The 21356-nt window shown below is 32.1% G+C and overlaps 4 protein-coding genes across 4 annotated transcripts; 1 reads left to right on the top strand and 3 right to left on the bottom strand.

The window, feature by feature from the left end:
• Positions 1-1820: 1820 nt before the first annotated feature.
• LOC102661181 (protein NUCLEAR FUSION DEFECTIVE 4) lies at positions 1821-5606 on the bottom strand. The gene is made up of 2 exons (XM_006599389.3): positions 5228-5606; positions 1821-3959 (listed from the first exon to the last, which is right to left on the bottom strand). Exon 2 carries the CDS (start codon positions 3897-3899, stop codon positions 2133-2135), a length of 1767 nt encoding a protein of 588 aa, XP_006599452.1. The 5' UTR covers positions 3900-3959; positions 5228-5606; the 3' UTR covers positions 1821-2132.
• Positions 5607-7653: 2047 nt separating this feature from the next.
• On the top strand, positions 7654-10158 carry LOC100787483 (UDP-glycosyltransferase 74G1). Its single transcript, XM_003548032.5, has 2 exons — positions 7654-8796; positions 9192-10158. Exons 1-2 carry the CDS (start codon positions 8095-8097, stop codon positions 9924-9926), a joined length of 1437 nt encoding a protein of 478 aa, XP_003548080.2. The 5' UTR covers positions 7654-8094; the 3' UTR covers positions 9927-10158.
• Positions 10159-11211: 1053 nt separating this feature from the next.
• Positions 11212-14264, bottom strand: LOC100306226 (putative adenylate kinase). The gene is made up of 4 exons (NM_001248744.2): positions 14172-14264; positions 12886-13095; positions 11838-11983; positions 11212-11750 (listed from the first exon to the last, which is right to left on the bottom strand). The coding sequence occupies exons 2-4, from the start codon at positions 13084-13086 to the stop codon at positions 11558-11560; spliced, it is 540 nt and encodes a 179-aa protein (NP_001235673.1). The 5' UTR covers positions 13087-13095; positions 14172-14264; the 3' UTR covers positions 11212-11557.
• A 1403-nt stretch (positions 14265-15667) lies between these two features.
• LOC100800901 (vacuolar protein sorting-associated protein IST1) lies at positions 15668-20255 on the bottom strand. Its single transcript, XM_006599388.3, has 7 exons — positions 20147-20255; positions 19864-19940; positions 19308-19440; positions 18928-19031; positions 17306-17477; positions 17054-17194; positions 15668-16943 (listed from the first exon to the last, which is right to left on the bottom strand). Exons 2-7 carry the CDS (start codon positions 19911-19913, stop codon positions 15957-15959), a joined length of 1587 nt encoding a protein of 528 aa, XP_006599451.1. The 5' UTR covers positions 19914-19940; positions 20147-20255; the 3' UTR covers positions 15668-15956.
• Positions 20256-21356: the final 1101 nt, after the last annotated feature.

Here is a 21356-nt window from a genome sequence, read left to right as displayed (position 1 = left end):
TTATATATACTTGGGCCTAATTGACCCACTAAACTAAGCGGGTCAAATAAAAAAAATCATTTTTATTTTGGTCATTTTTTTATAATCAATTTTATTGTTTGTTAATTCTAGTAAAGGATCTAATTGGCTCGATTAAAATTTAGGAGACTAAAATAATACTATTATAATGCCCCGAAAACTAAAAGTATATTTAAGCAAACATTATATAAATCAATCAAAATTCTAAATAAAGTGGGATGTTCCCCATGAACTTTTCCAAATTAGATAAAATAATAAAGATGAGGCTGGATTTATAAGTCACTTTCTCCCTTTAGAAACATACACCCAAGATTATCTTAGATAAGTTAATCTCAACTTCTATCATTTTCCATTTGATTTGGGATAAGTTTCAAAATTCTTGTAAATACCCCTACTTGGTATCTGCCCGTGGATCTTCTCTTGTATGATTAGGCAACCTGTCTGAAATATTGATAAGAACAAGTGTAATTTCTTTTATTATGTGATATTTTTTATAAGCATAAATAGTGTAATATTAGTTTTTAATTTGAATTTAAGATATTGAATAATATGTAGATTATAAGCAAAATTTTAGTTTGAACACGTGGATAAAAAAATATGATTAAAATTTGAATTGGAAACCTACTTAAAATAATCAATTAGCTTTTTTATGAAAATTAATCATTAATAAAATTATCAAATGTTTTTTTATCAATATGATAACCTAAAAATGTATAATGAATAATAATAATAAAGTACTCAACTCATAGCCATATATATTCGTACTCGATCTAAATTGATTTAAAACTCTCCATCGTACGTGTTTTTTATAATTATTACATAAGGTCCAATTATTATCCCTAAACCTAAAAGAAAGAAGCAAAGTCTGGAGCTTTTGCCAATGTGGTGTCACACTACACCACGTCAAATGATGTGAAGGTGCCGGATATATTGATATGTAATGAATCAAATTATTTTCTAAAAACATAGAACTTTTTAGTAAATAATAAAATAAAAAGTTGCGAGTTTAATGATTAAAAAAATACTAAAATATACATGATTTAATAATTATTTTTTAATAATTTTTTATTTTTAGTCATTATCTTTTTTTAATCATATAAATTAATAAACTTTATGTTTAATTTTTTATATTTGTTATTAATCCATTTAAAAAAGACTAATGAAAACGATTAATAGCAAGCAAATTTATTTATAAAAAAAACACACTTCATTAATTCATCAGACATTAAAAAAATATTAAAGACCAATTTTTTTTTTATCAGAAAACATAAAATTTAAGCAATTATTAGAGATAGAAAATATATTTTAGTAAGAAAATTTAAATTAAAATATTATTTTTTCAAAAGATTATCAATTAACATAGAAAGTACTTCTATTTTTTTTAAAAAAATAAAGAATTTTTTTCTGCCTGATTGATGTTACTTTTTAATTAAACAAAACTTGAGATAAGTAGAGAAAATGGTAATTTTAATGTGAATATCATCATTCTAATTTTTGTAAATGGTCGACGTAAGATTTTTAAAAAACAACGAAAAAGTGACAGTAAAAGGTACTAAATGTTAGAAGTAAATGGTGATGGATCATTGAAAGAAAATAAAGGTAAGGATCACAAATCCTTTTTTGAAAACCACATGATAATAAACTTAAAAGCTCAACATATAAAAGACAAACTATAACATACAGCATAATGTTGAGAGAAGAAAACACATCATAGTATTGATCACTATACCTATTGATTATTTCCCCTAAACATTTTGAATTCATTTTATAAACTCAAAAGAGGAAAAAAGACAAGCGCCTGGTGCAGATAATTTGACACTTATTATTTCTCAAGCAATACTCTAATGCTGTTTTAAAGCGGAAAGAAACTATGTTACCAAGTTGTCACAGTAAAAAACAAATAACAATAAAGTGTTATCCCACTAGCCGAAATAGGTCTCTAAGGTAGAAAAGATAACATTACAAATTTACAAGGACTACTCATTATAAACTGTAAATTTGTTAGTGATTGCAAAGTAGTTGCTATAGCTATTGCTCTGGTTCTGAATTTTCTGTTGCCATTTCCATGCCAAAGTCACCTAGCCTTCATTTGCAGCTGATGGTCCAATACATTTCTAAGACACAGCCGTTTCAGTTACATCAGTTGTTTCAGTTACATCAGTTGTAGCACCATTGAATTTCTTGTATAGGTCTCTTCTATAAAGTTGTATGGTCCTAAAGACCAGAATGAGTGACAAACATGCCCCAAACAAGCAAACTGCAGTCATTGTAATGAATGCCAACTTGTAGCACTCATCACCATTGCAGTTCAGCTCCTCCCCTGGACTTGTCTTTTGCCCCAAAGCTTCCATTTGCCTTCTTGCTTCCATATCATATAAATACCCTGCAACCCTCACACTGAGCAAGTATGACCCAATTGGACTTGATATTGACCCAACATTGAACAATGTTGAATAATGTTTAAGGCCAAAAAGTTCAGATATGATGGAATAGAGTAATGGCCAGTTAGCCCCAAAGCAGAAGCCAATAACAATTGAGGCTATATAGAGACCATTTGGGACATTGAATGCAATTAAAAGATGACCAACACAAGATAATAGAAGTAACGATGTGAGCATGAAAGGTCTAGGGACTTTAAATTTGGATAAGATAAATTCTGCGACAACCCCTTGAATGACCTTACCTAAATAGATCCAAAGGGACATAAGGGAGACAAATGTGGTTATGGTATGTGCTGGATACCCTAATGAAATTCCAATTTGACTTAAGTTATTTACCATAGTCAGGTTGCTACCAAATGAACATATAGAAACTAATAAGAGAACCACCATGTCAAGGCTAAAAATGGCTTGAAGTATTGTATGATCTTCACCCCTTTCTGGGGGCCTGAGTATGTTTTCCCAACAGGATACTTTTTCTTCGACAGTTTGTTCTGTATGGGAAGACTCCTCTTGATAAGGATTTTCTGTAGCTATATTGGGATAGTTTGCCAACAACATTTGACTATCTTCCCTATTGATGTTTTGTTGTCTACTCTTCCAAATCTTGTGTTCTTCTACAATAACAACAGCCAGTGGAAGGATGAGCAAAAGAAGCATCACAGTGGTAGTAACATTATATTCATTTGGAGAGAAAGTGAAACATTGTTGTGCTATAATTACGATCATTAGGAACCCCGCTAGGACTAATGACAAATAGAGGAACCTATAGAAAGCTTTAGTGTCATTTGGCTGTTGAATACTCCTGTGGTTTCTGATAACTGGAAGGAACACAATAGCTGTAGCAGTTGGTAGCCATGCCATGAGCAAAATGAGGGATTTGGAGTCATTTCCATAGAAGGCATAGTATAGCTGAGTAATTATTGCTGCACTTACACCCTGATACCCACTCAAAAGGCCTAAGACAATGCCTCTGATGCCAGGGAAGTTCTTGACACTGGTCACAACAGCTCCAGTTTTGGTTGAGCAATGGGAATTTGCTCCAATGAAGATGTACAAGCACATGTTCCACACTTGGGGCTTTGCAATTTTGCCGGTGACAGCAAGCCAAATTGCAAAGTACCCAAAAAAGTTGAGAACTCCACCAATTAATAAGCTAGCCCAAGGGGGTGTGACCTCGTTGATTAGGCCTGAAAGAATGCCTATGTTGGCACCCAAGTCCTTAAAGAAACTTAACTGATTAAGAGTGGATTGGTCATAACCAAGAACCAACTTGATTTCCCGGGAGTAGAGGCTAAACATGTAGGTTGCTCCTGACACTGACATGATCATAAATGATGAAAACATCATGAACCACCTCCCTGTGAGGACTTGGAGGGAAAAGCCTTTGATGCTTGCCCAACTATTTCCATCACTTCTCCCATATTTTGCAGAGAATACCATTTTTCTCACTTCGAAGCAACCCCAAAAGCCTTAACGTTGCTGCCGAAATCAGTCGTGGATCTATTTTTAAAACATTGAGTTTTACAAAATACAGATAGCTAGTTAGCAGTAGTTCCAGGCTTGCAATTTGCATGCAACAGACAAGGCTAACTAACACTTGAAAACAAAATTAGCTTAATACCACACTTGAAAACAAAATTAGCTTAATACCACCTTGAACAAAATTAGCTTAAAAACATATTAATATGTTTTTAGTCCCTTTAAAATATACGAAATCTGAAATTGGTCATTCAAACATGTTTTCATCCCATTCATTTAGTGTTACGGACGTGCAAAAACTAATTTGGTAAAAAAATCAAATCGAATTAGTTTCGAACTGCTTTAACCAGTTCGATTTTATATCCAAATAGTCAAACTGGTTCAAAATCGAACTGGTTTTAAAAAATTGATTTTGAACTGAATTAATTTTTAACCAATTTTAAACTAGTTTTAAGAGTTGAACTAATTTTTTTAAATAAAAAAATATTTAAATAAAAACCAGATTGGTTAACCGAATCTTCTAAGGGGATTTCATCGGCAAACTCAAAGTTTATGGCTGACCCATATTTGCACACCATCATTTAGCTATTGCATTTATTTTTCTAGTTGCTGGTCATATGTATAGAACTAACTTCGAGATTGATCACAATATAAAAGATCTTTTAGAAGCACATACTCCTCCTGGGGTAGATCGGGGGGTGGACATAAGGTCTTTATGACACAATCAATAATTCAAACTGAATTAATTTTATAAAATAATATACTTATTTATTTTTTCTTGAACTTCGGGATTGATCACAATATAAAAGATCTTTTAGAAGCACATACTCCTCCTGGGGTAGATTGGGGCGTGGACATAAGGGTCTTTATGACGCAATCAATAATTCAAACTATGAAATAATATACTTATTTATTTTTTCTTGAACTAGTTCAAAAAAAAAACTAATTCGATATATTTAGATTTGGATACAATTCGATTCAATCAGTTTTTTTTAACACTCCTATCTAGTTTGCTAACTCTGTTAGTAAATCTGCTTTGGTGACAGACAGGATTGAACACAGATTATGTCTGAGGCATTTGTACAACAATTTTAAAACAAAACCGTGATGGTGCATGTTAAAATACTGAACAAACATACTGGATTTACTAAAGAAAATAGCATCCTCGATAAATAGCAATGTTAAAACTTTAGAGAAAATGAAATGAGACGAAAACTTTGGGAGAGACCAAAAACATACTTGATCCATTGTTATCAAAAAAGGTAATTTGGATTTCAGAAACATAGTACCTCACAATTCACATGCAGTGAGTCCTTCTAGCAGTTGAATCCAGCAATAACAAAAGGAGCAGCAAAACGAGTCGTTTAGATAATATAAAAGCAAGAACTAAATTGCAAACGAAGCACGTCTTCACTCAGAAGAACTAACTAACTTTGAACACTTGGTACAGACACACGCTAAGAATGAAGGGATATTCGCATGCATTGGTTAAAGAAGAGGCGATTGGGAACTTGTCGTGAGATGGTGGTGGCGCGTGGAACGTGACCAATGCGGAGGAGGCTCATGGCATCCATGGCATTCGCATGCATTGGCTGTGTGAGAGACAGTGTTCGTGTTAATTTTTTGCTACAAGTTATGAAACCACATGTTGAGATAGGACCAATGGTCAATAGTCTAATGGCTAGGTAAATAATATATATATTATTTGATTAACAAAATTCATTTATATTTCAAAATCCAAAATAACAATTAATACAAGTTATAAATAATAATTCAATAACACAATTATACAAATTTGAGTTTTTCTTGAAATATTTTTTTGTTTCTTTAATGTGAAATGAGTTTTAAAAACCGATTCAAATCTTTAAATTTATCTCATATACATCAGATGTAATCAAGTCATCCCAAGTCAAATATATGATTAATCTAATAAGTTATTTTACGAGTTACATTACTTTTGAATTTTTTTATCAAACTATTATCTGCGAGCTAAATAAGCCTAATCCATACCCGACAAAAATGTTATGCTTGATAACTTCATGGATCAACCTGATCTAACTGCAATTAGTTTCTTTTTTTTTTTTTCTTGAAGAAAATTAGTTTCGTTAAAGTAACAATAATTAACCAATCTATTGTGTTGATCTTATTAAAAGTTAATTACAGATATTTACTCTTCCTTTCTCTCATCCAATTTTTTTGTTTTCCATTAATATCATAAAAATATAAGTAAAAAATAGTTAATATTATATTAAAAATTAAAATAACAATTAATTTAGAATAATTTTTTTTCTCTTCACAATTATAATGGGACAAAAAAAATACTTACAATGCTTTATATTATTTTGTTTATTTATTAAAGCTAAAAGAAATAAATACGTGAAGCAACAGTTAAATGTCGTGGTCAACTGGTCATGGACCAGTGGCTCGTGATATGCGAGTTTAAATAAAAAAATAAGAGGTGTGTGTTCGCGGAATTAAAGAAATCATGATGACATAATTGCATACGCTCCTTGTCACTCATATAGTCATATATACCAATATAACAGGAAAAAAACTGTTTTGCAGAGTACATTATTGGTGCTAATTATAATAAAGTAATAATCGGATTTTTAAGCATTTTTTACCTGTAAAGTCAATTTTTATAAAATTATTTTTTTTAAAATTTTCTTAATTTAAAATAATACTTTTATTTTCATGAATTTCTCAAAATTATATTAAATCCAACTTCTTTGAAGGAAAATAAAAAGAAAAGTGGAAGTCATGCAAACCCAGAAAATAAAACAAACTTCACTTTTCTCTTTTACTTAATGCTACTATATGACAAATTATTAATTTCTAAATAATTACAAACTTTGCTGACAAATTGTAGGATCATTATCAATGGAAAATGACATTGAAGAATCATTATGGGAAAAATTCTTCCTTCCAGTATTTAATGTAAGGTTATTCTTAAAACATAAACTTAAACTCACATGTAAGTTGATATAATTTCATTCACATACCCGATAACCAATTTATTTTCTTAATTTTATCATATATATATATATATATATATATATATATATATATATATATATATATATATATATATATATATATATATATATATGTTTCAATGCAAAATTCATAATTAAAATTAATTTAAGCACGTATTTTTTGGTACATGGAAAAAGAGGGAACATAGAGCAGCAAACTAAATACTAAAAAACCTTATCCCCATGGCATCTACGTAAATCATAAGAAAATTGTTCTGAAGCCACAACTGTATGATATTAATATATGATATAATCCACACATTGATTCCCTTCTCTAACAAATGAGAGATGTTCATCTTCCATGAGTCATTAAGGATCTCTTTGCCAGATGCAATAATAATCACATATCACCGACATGGACCCCTCGAATTCTAATTAAGAAATATTGCACGCGTAGAATTTTTTATCTTATTGGTATTCATAATGTTACATTATAATTCACTCATACATATTTTATTCCAATAAGATAGTTTTAAACAACCTTTAAATAATAGTAAAAAATATTATTTTTACTCATAAGCAATAATTGTTTATAAAAACAACCAAAACTTAATTTTAAGAATGTTAATTAATTTATAAAGTTTTAGATCACAAACTTTTTTTTTATATGAAGCTGGTGCATGTTCAAAAATATCAAAGCTAGTATATTCGATCAACTATCATTAGTTCATTACTGATTCGTGTTACGTTAATGTTTTTGCTTTCAAGCCCATCAACATGTTTTTCAGTTTTTACGTATAAAAAAACAAAATCTTTTTCCGATTTTTATTTGATTTTTATATTTTGAATGATTCAAAGTAACATTTATTTTGAATCATGCAATTTTTCGTAATGTCTATCTTTTATTTTTAATTTCTCACATGTTCTTGCTTTTGGAGACAATATTATTTAAAGGAGATAAAATACTAAATATTAATATATCTTCTAATAGAGATTTAAATCTTGATTCCCAGATTGTAAGAGGCTAAATTCTTTTATTGGACTCAACTCATGTTGATCATTTTTTTTTTTTACTGTATCACTTATTACATCACATTTTTTTTCTCCTTCTTTCTCTTAGTTGTTGATTTTGGTGTAAAAATTGCATTTCTCTTCTATTTATACACATGTAACAGAAAGCAATGAACACATATGCAGTGTGGGGAAGGAGTAAACAAACGTTGGAGTCAGAAATGAAAGAGCAAAGGAAAAACCATGCAGCTCACTGTCTTGTCCTACCTTATCCAGCCCAAGGACACATCAATCCTATGCTTCAGTTCTCCAAGCGTTTGGTGCAGAGAGGAGTGAAGGTAACACTTGTAACTGTTGTGTCCAATTGGAAGAACATGAGAAACAAAAACTTCACTTCCATTGAAGTTGAGAGCATCTCAGATGGCTATGATGATGGAGGGCTTGCAGCAGCAGAGAGTCTTGAGGCTTACATAGAGACCTTTTGGAGGGTTGGATCACAAACTTTTGCTGAGCTTGTTCAGAAGCTTGCAGGGTCAAGCCACCCTCCAGATTGTGTTATCTATGATGCTTTCATGCCGTGGGTTCTTGATGTTGCCAAGAAATTTGGGCTACTTGGTGCTACTTTCTTCACTCAGACATGCACAACAAACAACATATACTTCCATGTTTATAAGAAGTTGATAGAGTTGCCTCTTACACAGGCAGAATATTTGTTGCCAGGGTTGCCAAAACTTGCAGCTGGGGACTTGCCATCTTTCTTGAACAAATATGGGTCCTATCCAGGCTACTTTGATGTAGTTGTGAATCAATTTGTCAACATTGATAAAGCAGATTGGGTTCTTGCAAACAGTTTTTATGAACTGGAGCAGGGGGTAAGTGACTTGACTAGCTGAAAATTCTCTTCATTAATTTGATTTGTTCTTATTTGTTGGAATGAATTAGACAGCAGTAGTTATCTGGGTAAAAAGTTTTTCCCTCAAATTTTGGTCAAAATTTGTCCTAGTTCCTATTACTTCAGGATGATTCTGGTCTTCTTTTTTATTTATAATTGATGGATTTTGTCTCTCATCCTAGTATCCTAAGTTCCATAAAAAGAGAAAAAAATCATCAATTATAAAAAGAATTCAAAGACCAAAAATATCATTTTTAAAGTATAACGACTAAGAACAATTTTGATTGAAATTAGAGAGACCTAGAATACATTTTTATCCTAGTTATTTTGTTGGATAATATTGATGATTGAAATTTGAAATGAAATTTATTGTAGGTTGTGGATTGGCTGGTGAAGATTTGGCCATTAAAGCCAATAGGACCATGCCTGCCATCTATCTACTTGGACAAAAGACTCCAAGATGACAAGGACTATGGTGTTAACATGTATAATCCAAACTCAGAAGCTTGCATCAAATGGCTTGATGAAAAACCAAAAGGGTCAGTTGTGTATGTCTCTTTCGGGAGCATGGCAGGGCTTAATGAGGAGCAAACTGAGGAACTGGCTTGGGGTTTGGGAGATAGTGGAAGTTATTTCATGTGGGTGATTAGAGATTGTGATAAGGGAAAGCTTCCAAAGGAGTTTGCTGACACATCAGAGAAGGGTTTAATAGTCTCATGGTGTCCCCAACTACAAGTCCTAACACATGAGGCTTTGGGGTGTTTTCTCACACACTGTGGTTGGAACTCCACATTGGAAGCTTTGAGCTTAGGAGTTCCAGTGATTGCAATGCCACTGTGGACAGACCAGATCACAAATGCAAAACTTCTAAAGGATGTGTGGAAAATTGGAGTCAAAGCTGTTGCTGATGAGAAAGAGATAGTTAGAAGAGAAACAATCACACATTGCATAAAGGAAATATTGGAGACTGAAAAAGGAAATGAAATAAAGAAAAATGCCATCAAATGGAAGAATCTGGCCAAGAGTTATGTTGATGAGGGAGGAAATTCTGATAAAAATATTGCAGAATTTGTGGAAGAATTGGCTCACCGCTGTGCTGCAATAAATTGATGGGGTAAAAAGTTCTGTGCCACAGCCAAATTATGCTATGTTAATTCTTCCAAGAATAATAGTTGTTGGTTTCTTTAATAGGTAAAGAGAAAGCAAGGTTGTCAGTTTAAACTTTAAATTAGTGTGACAATTTGTATGTCTTTTAAAATCTCTTTTTTTTAGCATTTAGTTCTATGTCAATTGTGTAAGTTGGTTTCCTCCATCATAATAAGAATTTATTTCTGACTCCTCATCCCATTTCGGATTTGATTGTTGACTCTACTGAAAATCTACATGCAGTTGAGTTATCTGGTCTAAGGTGACTTTGGCACAATAGTAATTAAGGTAAAGGGGAAAAAATAGAATTATTTATGACATTTTTTTCAGCTATAATATTTTTCTTTCACTCTTGTCCTTTCCTGATTACACGTCTCTCCTGTAAATCAAGTCCATTGCATTGTATTCATTTACATTTGTGCATACGGATTGCTTTCTTGAGTTACAAATTACAATGTGTATCATCTGCTGTAGTTTGATGAAGTGAAAATTTACTTAGATGAAGCAATTGCAGCTCAACTCTGTACACCATCTTTCATAATATTTTTTTTTAAAAAAAATATTCTATTTATGCTTTATAATTTTGACGAGGGATAATAGTGTATCAAAATTAAATTTATTGTTTTTTAAGCAAAGTTTTAAAAAATGAACTAACTTTCAATCCGGAATAAAATAATCAGCCTTCTAACTAGTAACTTGTTTAATCAATCAATCATCAATCAAATTTAAATAAATAAATAGAAGAAATGATAATTTTGATTTCGACAACTAACAATTACTAAAATCTACTTCGTATTTACTGAAAATAAAGGATGATAAACTGATACACTAGTAAGTTTTCTAAAAAAAAGTTTTGTTTTTCAATTCAAATTCCTGACATCAAGCTCTCCAAGGATGGAGAAATAAAGAGGTCCTGAGAACGAAGATCTTAGTCACATTTTTTTATAGATTCGGTGGTATTATATCACTTTCAAGATTTTTTTTCATTTTTTACTGTCTTCTTTTAAGATTTTAAATTATTTTTTAAATCTTATAAAAATTGGATGTAAATCAATTTTGTAGAATGAGAAAAAAAATTAAGTGAATATCAGTTCTTTTAGAAGAATTACCAGATTTCCACATGCAAATCAAACATCTTACTTCATCAGCTTCACATGTGCAAGTAGTAGCTTTCCAATGTTTCTAGTTTTTTAATATTTTTTCTCGTCACATGTGCCAAATAAAAGTAAAAGAGGTAACAAATGCAGTATGCTTTACGAAAGAAAGTGATGGATGGATGATGGAGGGATGAAATACGAGAGGGTGGATAATGTTTCTACAGTTTGGTAGCTCTATATAAAGGGAGGTTTATTAAACAAGATCTAACAAGGTAATTTTTCCCTTAACTATTTGAAACTCATTATCACAACTTGGTAAAAGTTACCTTTCAATTGTCAAATTTAAAACCCATCACATAAAATGCCACAAATACATGCCACACCAAAATTTGCAAGAGAATTCAACCACACTGCAGATCTGCTTCAGGTAGCAGTTCATCGTGATACTTTCACCATACTCAAGCAGAAAGGTATATACAAAGTACTCATTTTTTTTTGTTAAGAATGTGAGGGTAAAGACCAATTTCTGACCCAATCTGTCAGAGTTGCCACATTTCTACTAACGTCTTCTATATTATCACTCTTCATTGCAATCACTTTCTCCTCCGAGTAACTTTCTTTAGCCTCCTCAAGCAGAACTTGGAAGATTTCACATTCAATATTGTTCGAAAGCTTTGAATCTTTGTACCCCCTGTCACATATACGGGGAAAATTTATAATGAAACCAATAATAGAGTATCAAAACTAATGAACAATAACAGGAACGAGTCTTCCGTACCTCCTACTCAAACGGTCATACAAAATGGTGTTATCAGTTTGAAGTACAACCACGCAATCAAACCAACGCTCAGGAAAGAAATCACAGCCATGGTAGTCCACAATGTTTCCCCCCTCTTCCATAACATCCTCAAGTTCATCACAAACCTACAAAAACCATGCAAAATAGACATAAAACCTATAAATCAGGCAACATACACATGATGACAAGAAAAGTATCAATGATGAGGATAATATTAATATTAAAATTATTTCATGCAATCCAACATAACATAAACCAAATCCAGGTGGCAGTTCAGCATCAAAGTAAAATATCTTGACAAATAATTGGACAAGTAGATTCTTAATACTGGATAAGAGAGGAGCTTCCATTTTCTTTTGTCAACAAAGAGCCCTAAGAAATTACAACTAGATGTACATAACCAATAGTTTACATAAACAACTAAACTCAAGGAAAATTCAGAAGAAAAATTATATTCAGTTTGTACCACAGGAAGTTCAACAGTTTTTATCAAGAAGAATGGAGGAGGGAAAGGGGTAAGGACAGCTAATGGGATTATACTTCAGGAAGTTACTTTCATCAAAGTGTTGTGCAGAGAAGTCTAATCTTTTCCCAATCTCGATATTAGTAATCTCAAAGAGATAGTAAAAATTGATCCAGGGAAAATATAACATTAAATAGCATGCACATTTGCTATCAATGAAAGGAACCATGACATAGTCTCCAATTCTGTGCTCAATGAATCTACCACCTCAACTTTTGACAAGGATCATCATTTAGTTATAGTGTGGAATCTATTGATCTACTTCTAACAAAAATGAACTCATATGTTGCACAAAAGGATTTGGATATTATAAATTGAGATGAATAAAATAAGTAAGGATGTATCTATCATTCATTTGACTAAAATTAACTCACTTTAAATCAACATTGTATATATTCTTTCTTACTTGCTCATTTTACACATCTCCTCATTTTACTTTAGAGGAGCTAAATCTCAAACACAAGCATATAGGAATGATCCAAATTATATAAATTGATAGCTTACCAAGTCTTCATTAAGAAGGTAACAATCAAGCTCATCATCCCATCCATCATGCAAGTTCTTTTCTTTGACTAATTCTCCGACATTGATGTGACAGAGCTGGGTGGCTTCAGCTAGAGCAGTGCACACAGTTGTCTTTCCTGTCCCCGGTGTGCCAGTCACCAGAATGTTTGGTTTCTTCCTCTTGCCATTTTCTTGCACCATGACTGCAACCTACAGCAGCAAGCAGACACTTTCACTGTTTTGCATTGCTAACCTGGGCTTTTGATAAATGATACTACAAACCTCATCACCACTAGAAATTGTTAGGTTTTGGTGCCATTGTGAAAGTGAATGAAACTACACTAAGTACAAGGCTATTTTCAAATTTGTTCTTCAATCTCTACTGCAATGCCACTGTCTTTTTTCTTCTTATCTGTCCTAGAACTATCCTCTCCATGTGCTAGGGAAAGGCTGAATACATCGAACCCTCCCCAGCCCCCACTAGGTTCAAACCTCATGCACTACATCACCCATTTGTTATGTGTTTCTCTTATCTTCTTAAGGAATTTTAAAGTCTACCCACGGAAAACATAGGAGTACTAGTGGTTTGATCCTTTGAAAGCCTTAAGTCTTTAAAAAAAGAAAATCCAATGTGATCGATACTGTGTTTTGTGCCTTCGCAATAGACTTACTAATAGTCTAATAGCATAATACTAATAGTCTAATTCTATGTAATTTCTCGTTACCAACACCAATAGATGACATATATTATAACTCTCCTTAAAGTCTCAGAAAATTTCAATACCATATACCTGTATTCATCACTTTGGCTATATTTTAAGCATTATGAATTACAGGCCCTTGACTCAAGAAAATTAAAAAAAAAAAAAAAAAGGGATCTACACACATAGTTACAGAATTCTCTCAAAACCCATTTACCGATTCTCTATTTCAAAAAATGACAAACTGGCACCTAAACGAGCCAAATTCTTACAAAATGTATTTTTTTTCTCTCTCACAAACCCACTATTAAACTTACAGAAATTATTCGTTCACTGTTTTAATTTATCTGAAACAATTCGTGACAAGAACAAAAAAACGTGGTTCTCAGAATCAGTTCTACGGTAGCGAGCATCTTTGAAACTCGTAAAACACTGGAGAAATCAATCACACGTGAATTGTTATTGTTTGTGAAGAGAAAAAGAGGGGGCGAAGCCAAATTGATTAGGTTATCGTTGTTCGGGGTTGCAGCGACGAAGTATGCGAAGAATAGGGTATTTGTGTAAAGTGTGAAACGATGAACTTACAGAAATGTCTGAGGCTGAATCGAAACGGCGTCGCAGAGGCAGCTTCAGTCGAGTTCTCCTCCGTCTGCTCAGCTAGTTAGGGTTCAGCTTCAGATTTGAATCACTCTTCCTTCTTATTTTTATAACGAGAAAATCACGCTCGCACCCCACAACTCCTTAATATTTGAAAACAACACTTATATATTAGATAAATTCTACTGAATCTCTTTAACTTTTAAAAACTTTACATTGACACTTCACTTCTTGTATATTAACTTGACACCCAGGACAATGAAGTATAAGGAAGGTTAAATAAGGAGTAGTGTAGAATCACTTGGAGTAATATGCATGAAGTTTTAGATTTAAATTTTAATGTGATTATTATTAAAAAAAAAAAAGAGTAATGTGTAAACCAATATATATGATTATTTTCCTTTTTAAAAAAAATATAATTACTTTATATAAATATATTAATTTGCTATCATATTTTAACATTACCATACTCCTACTTTAATATATTATGTATTAATATTTAATATATTCATAACTTCTTTTTATAAGTAAAAGGGGTGCAACGCAGTTTTCTTAAAAGGTTGCCCACTCTATTAACATTCTCGGTTAAACATATTTTAATTGTGAAGTTATAATGTAATCCGATGTATTAGTATCATATGATGGCATCTTAATATATTTATAACTTGACAAAATTCATCACAAATATCTATTGGTTGAAAATCAACCATACCAATACCCCTCCCACCCCGGACCCAATTAACGGGGATACAGTAAAAACTCTCTTATATTTCTTATTTCTTAATATGTGAATCTAACTCTGTAAACAAAAATCAAATTAATGATACATAATAATAATGAAAAATGAGCGACCTAATTATTGAACAAGACTAAATTAAATTAAAATTGATCCTAAGATTTAGAACATAATCCACATCGTATATTAAATTATTTGTGCTTAACTCATTTTTAGCCTTCTAATCAGTTCAACCAAGCTTTTAACATACTTCCACTATTAGACAACACCTTGTTTATGTTATAAATATTTTGGGAAGGTCTCGATTGCATATATACATCAATAACCTTGAATCTGCGGTAACTATTTTCCAGTGGCCCAAAATGTATATAGACATCAGATAGTTTGTGCAAGTACCTTGCATTCTATTGTAATGCAGCCTATATTTTAGTTTATACATGATTATAATATAATATAACATAATTAATAGTTTGGTCATTCGGATTGGAGAGAAGAGAAGTATTTTCTTTTCAAAATAATTTATCACAAGGATGTCTCATTTGTATGGGCACAAAACTTTAACTACGAAAATAGATAGAAAAAGGATGTGCACTATCATTATCCATGAAAAAAAATCTATGAAGTGATATATTCCACAATATAACAATAATTACAAAATGAAGTTCTGAAAGCATTAAATGTCTAATATCCACCGGTTGTCTAACTCGTGTATCTGCTGTCTTGCTGTCCTTGAAACAAAAAAAATATATAAAGAAAAATGAAGCTGAATGCTTTTATTCCAACACTATAAGATTTCTACACTCATTGCAGCCCCTGCCACAAACAGTAACGCTTCTGAACCAAAGCAATTACATAGTGGCAGTGCCCATCATTATGCAAATCCAGCCTTTAGTATTTACTATGTAGACAACAAAGCCAGGGATTGCATGCTCTTTGAAAATAAAACAAAAATAAAGTACTGACTGCAGAAGTATAAAACACACATAAGCAAGACTTGAGACTCTCAAGGAAATGTGTGGCCGGATGATAATTCTGCATCACAGATCATGAGGGGAACGGCTATTATCTGAATGAGCCTGAGATCCCACATTAGAGTTTTGAGAGGTAAATAAGTTGGGGTACGAGAAATATGTGTCATCATCCATTGAAGGTAATCTCTTTGGCTGGTGACTCGAGGACTTGTCATTCAATACATGATGATCATTGGGTAGGGAAGAAGCAAAATCTTCCTTGAGCGTGTCAAAGGAAGGAAAACTTGATGAATGAGAGCCTGGGGAAGCATGATGATCCAGGTGATGTTCAACATTGTTTCTATTAAGGGCATCAGAGTTACCTGCAGGAATTTGATCAGTGAAATGCTTTTCTATTGTTGGAGATTCATTACCACCACCAGCATAAAATGGGTTCTCAGAGCTGCTGCTGTCGGGCACATGTTCAGTACTTTTCTTCTTCGTCAGCTCATTAATTCGGACTTGAGCGAGGCTGGCCATGTTGCGAGCTGCCGCTGCTGCACGTTCAGCAGTTTCAGCAGCAGCATGGGCGGCAGCCAACACATCCTGTAAGTCCACATTGCCTTCCGACTTTGTGCTTGAGAAGGAGGGAGGTGAGTCACTATGTCTTGCAAAAAACGATCCAGATGATACAGAAGGAGGGGAGATGAACGGCAAATACTGTTTATTCTCCATTTTGCCGATTGAAGTGTGAGGTTCATCTTTGTGAACTGTTGATCTATCTTCAACTTGCTCCTGCTTCAGATCTGAAAAATCTCCAGAATGTCTTGGTGAATCAAGATCAACATCAAGGGGTTCCATAGTCAAATGTGTAACCATTTCTGGAGCTGTGGCAACATTTGCATTTGGCTGGACTGATACCTTAGGAACTTCAGGAAATTCTAATGTATCAGAATCAGAATCAGAATCAGCTTGTTCTTTATTGGGTGTATCATGAGTGGAGTATATCTCTTCATTGTGTTTTTCGTCAGGAAGGGGCAACTTAGATCCACTAACGAATTGGGTGGGGCCATTCTGACAAGGAAAGCATGTGTAAAGTAAGATAATGGTGTGTGAAAGAAAGAATTTACCGTATTATTGCCATTTTTGTCCCTTCTAGTTAGTCACTACAGCCTAACACTTACCAATAAATCTTCATGCTTTTTAAAGAACTCAGTTTCTGAAGCTTCTGGATCCCAATCTAAATCATGCTCAACAGCAATTTCTTTTAGAAGGTTCAGTTTCTTTTCTGGTGAAGGAGCACGAATTGAAAGCAGCTCTATTAACTGCAATTGAAATTTACATGGAGAATGTCAAACGAGAAAATGGCTTTTTGTAGAAAATGTTTTATCAAAAAAGAAAAGGAAAAGGTTGTATAGCATGAAAATTTCATGAACCTGGCGATTAACACCACAGTCTGGCCTGAGCTCAGTTGCAGCAGATAAAAATTCCTTCCCATATTTGGCAGCAAATAGCATCTGAACCTGCAACAACTCAGGCAAATCTGCACACCTTGGTGCAGCAAAACATACACTGGATATGGCTTCCTTCAAGTCAAGGGGGCATTCCCTGAACAATATTGAGAACATAGATACATAATTAGAGAATAATGGTTGACATTTTATACTTTGGTTACAAGAATGACCTAAACAATGTTAAAAATCCATTACACACTTTTTTGAACTTTTCATGCTATCAAAAAGATAATGATGAACAAAATTTTAGTCTGTCCAACGATACTAATAGCAAATAATACAAACTATATGAAGTTAGAATAGCATTGACAACTATTAAGGAGTGGATTTGAGTTCAGCCCAATATAACTTACTTGACAAAATAGTTAAATGCAAGTTGTTTTTTTTACTTTTGCAAAAACTTCCCAATGGTTATCAATATAGACATCACTTCAATTTCAATATATATTATTTTGAGGTAGAATTTGACCTGGTACTCTAACAATGTACAAGTACTGAATATTCAGTCAATGACAAAGCATATGCATGTTTCTTAACAATGGAGATTTTCTTTCCATGTTTGACTTCCTTATTACTTCATTCAAAAGAATAAGGAGCAGAAGGACGACATGCATAAAAATTTGAGTATAGTGAAACAACAATTATTATGCTATCTAGAATTTCCTTTTTGTTGGCACTTCACTGCCCAAACACCAAAGAGAAGAGCATCACTCATTTTATAGTTTCCAATAGATTTTTCATTTGTGTGTCATCACTTCACTGCCCAAACACTGTAATTACAAAATTATGCCCCAAGCATTTACCAATTTAATCAAATTGCCACTAACAAAGATCCAATTTAGTTTGGCTTCTAGCTTAAAAGAGCTTTTCAATTGAGATATGTATTTGATTTCTAGCTTACAAAAAAACCCTTATAATTTATAGGGTTGCAAAGAGTTAGATGAGAGAGCTTCTGAAAAACTTGAGATGTATAAACTAATTTTAACTTGAGAGAAGTTTGATTCAATTTCCCTCCTCAATTCATTTTATTTTCTTAACCTATAAGTGCTTATTGAGAAAATTGTTCAAACTAGTTTTAAATCACATTGCACATTTGCACAAATTCAATGTTCAAGAACAAGTAGCCAAACATTGCTTGAACATTTCAATAATTTTCACCAAATCAAGGGTCAAACTCTCATGCTAGATGAATTAAGAATTTGTGCAATGACAATGAAATATAATTGAGAGAGATTGAAACAATGTGCTGAAAATACTCTTCATCACTTCTTAGTTACCACCAAAAACTCCTTCAAACAAAGTGGCAAATACATTGTTTAGGTCCTGCCTACAAAACAAATTGATCCTTCCCAGTTACTGGTTAGTCAGATTTGTAGAACATGGTTAACATTTTTGTGAAATTCAGCTGAAAAACATACCTACACTTTCATTAACACAAGATTTACAAATGACTATCCTGAATGCAAAATTCACATTGGCATATCACACAAATTAAGACAGACTCTAAGCCAGTCAACCAGATTTCCTTTTCATCTCTAGATTACCTTTGAGATTCAATTATTGGAAGGCGGACCGCAATAAGTTCGCAAAAGAGTTCAATGATTTCTTGAGCAGCCATCATGTTCTCCTCTCTTATAATATGTTCTACCTGCACAGATGACCACATCAGCAACTGTGCTACCAAAGAAAAATTACCAAAAGAATTTTCTTTATGTCCTAAGCCATTGGTATAAAATTCTCAAATAGAAAAGTTGCAGCACTAAACATCATATGCAAGGTTTTAAAAACGGCCTGCAACCATGATTTTGGCTACAATGTCAAGTTCTTTTTAGGGTCCACAACTGCAATGCGAGCACAATATCAAGTGACACGATGAAACCGCAACCGCAATTTAAAACCTTGACTGTATGGAAATCATGTATACCCTAATTCGAGCCGTGGCTTCTTGGCCAGTCTCAAGCAGCTTGGCAATCTCACGCCGCATGTTTTTCAACTGAATCTCTCTTCTGTTTCTTAGAAGCTTTATACGTGGAATTGTCAACTTCAGCAGTGTTTTACTGAAAGTATGAACATTGGTAAACAAATCACTTATAGATAAATTAAACAACCCAAGAAATAATAATAATAATAATAATAATAATAATAATAATAATAATAATAATATAAAAGAAACACCAAAATAAGAACAATTGTCCAGATGAGCTATTGCAATAAATATATTGTTTAAATCAAACTGAAACACAGTCCTCACAATTCATATATGAACAATTGAACTAAAAAAACACCCAGTAACTTAGCAAATAAAGAAAAGGGAAAATTCAGCACGAACCATCCCAAATAGTTCAACAAGGCCAATTGATGCACAGTATTAAATTCAGCTATTAAATTCATTTCAAAGCATACAAAATACACAATTGCAAGAAGAAAAATTAAACCCCAGATTATATACAAAAAAATCAAACAAAATAAACAAACAGTACCATTTGGCAGCCTTAAAGCCTTTGTTGAAGATGGAATCGAACATGGCCATGGCGCGGGTTTCGATCAGAATCAGACCCTAAATCACAGGAAAACAAAAACCCAGAAACCAAAAAATCGATGATTGAAGAGTGAGTTTCACGATATTGAAGACAGCTAGGAAATTTAAGGTTTAAATTTTCTTTTTTTATTTAAACAGAACAAAGAAAAATTAGAACGGTGGGGTAAGTGTGCATCAATGACAATGAAAAATAGAGAAAGAAAAATAGATTATATGTGGTGTACCCTCTGGCTCTTCCTTAACGAAGAAGGATCGATGAAACTGGACTCTCAATTTTATTATTTTTTTCTTCTTCTTGTTTTTATTGTTTTTGAACTGTTCAGTCCCCGTGGGTTATGTGTTTAATTATCTGTTCAATTTAATTTGCAGCAAGTTATACTCTCAGTTAATTAAAAACTATCAATATTAAAAAATTTAAAAATATATTAGGGATCACTTTTAATCTAATTATTAGATTAGATTCTTAGAAGTTACCAATTTTATTGTATAGTAAAGGTAATTTATACTTAAATGATTTACAATTGGAAAATATTAAAGTGTGACTTTTCTTTAACTGAATGGAGTAAATACTATAGTTAAATAAATTTTTAATATTTTGAAAATATTATTAATTCTATTCTTTAAATTTAGTTAAGATTTCAATTTTTTATCTTCTAAATATATTATTGGACAATAAAATAGAAGTTTTTCAATATCTTATCTTTTATAATTCGTACTTAAATTTATTTAATTAACATTTTATATGATAAAATATTTGTAAACCATCTTTTAAATTATTTTTTTATTAATGGAATTTTTTATATTTTTAAAATTAAAACCTTTAAATGTTTTACTACATGTAAAAAAATATTACAATGAAATGAGTAAATAACATAGTAAAATAAAATTTTGACATTTAAAATATTTACCCTTTTTCTTTAAATTTAATTTATATTTCAGATTTTTAAGCCCAAAAAAGGTTAGGCCGAACATGACTTAGAACCTATGTACAGATATCAAGTTACTCCACTCAATAATTCACGTATATATTAAATTTTAATGATTTAACTAATGAATATTTTGATATTATGTTAACGATTATATACACCAAAGTTTAAATAAATTGAATATTTGTAGTTAGATAATATTATAAGTTGACACCAACAGTTCAATTGGTTGGAATTTAGATTTCTTATATACGTAATTGAGATTTTGAATTTTAACCGGTGTAATCATTGTTATGAAGATATAATTTACTTACGAGTGTCCGTGGATTTCTCAGAGAAGTTTAAAAATATCGGTAACCGATTAAGGTACTCCTTTATAATCATATGCACAGTAAAAAAAATCTTATTAGTTGACAATTACTTATATTTTAGAAACATATTATACATTCATTTGAATTTTTTAATGAATAACCAAATAAAAAATTGTAAAGATAATTAAAAGCGCAAA

This window comes from Glycine max, chromosome 16 (genome assembly GCF_000004515.6).
Source record: "Glycine max cultivar Williams 82 chromosome 16, Glycine_max_v4.0, whole genome shotgun sequence".
Lineage (NCBI taxonomy): Eukaryota > Viridiplantae > Streptophyta > Magnoliopsida > Fabales > Fabaceae > Glycine > Glycine max.
Note: the sequence above shows the minus strand (reverse complement) of the source record. Positions and strands in the feature narration are given on the sequence as shown.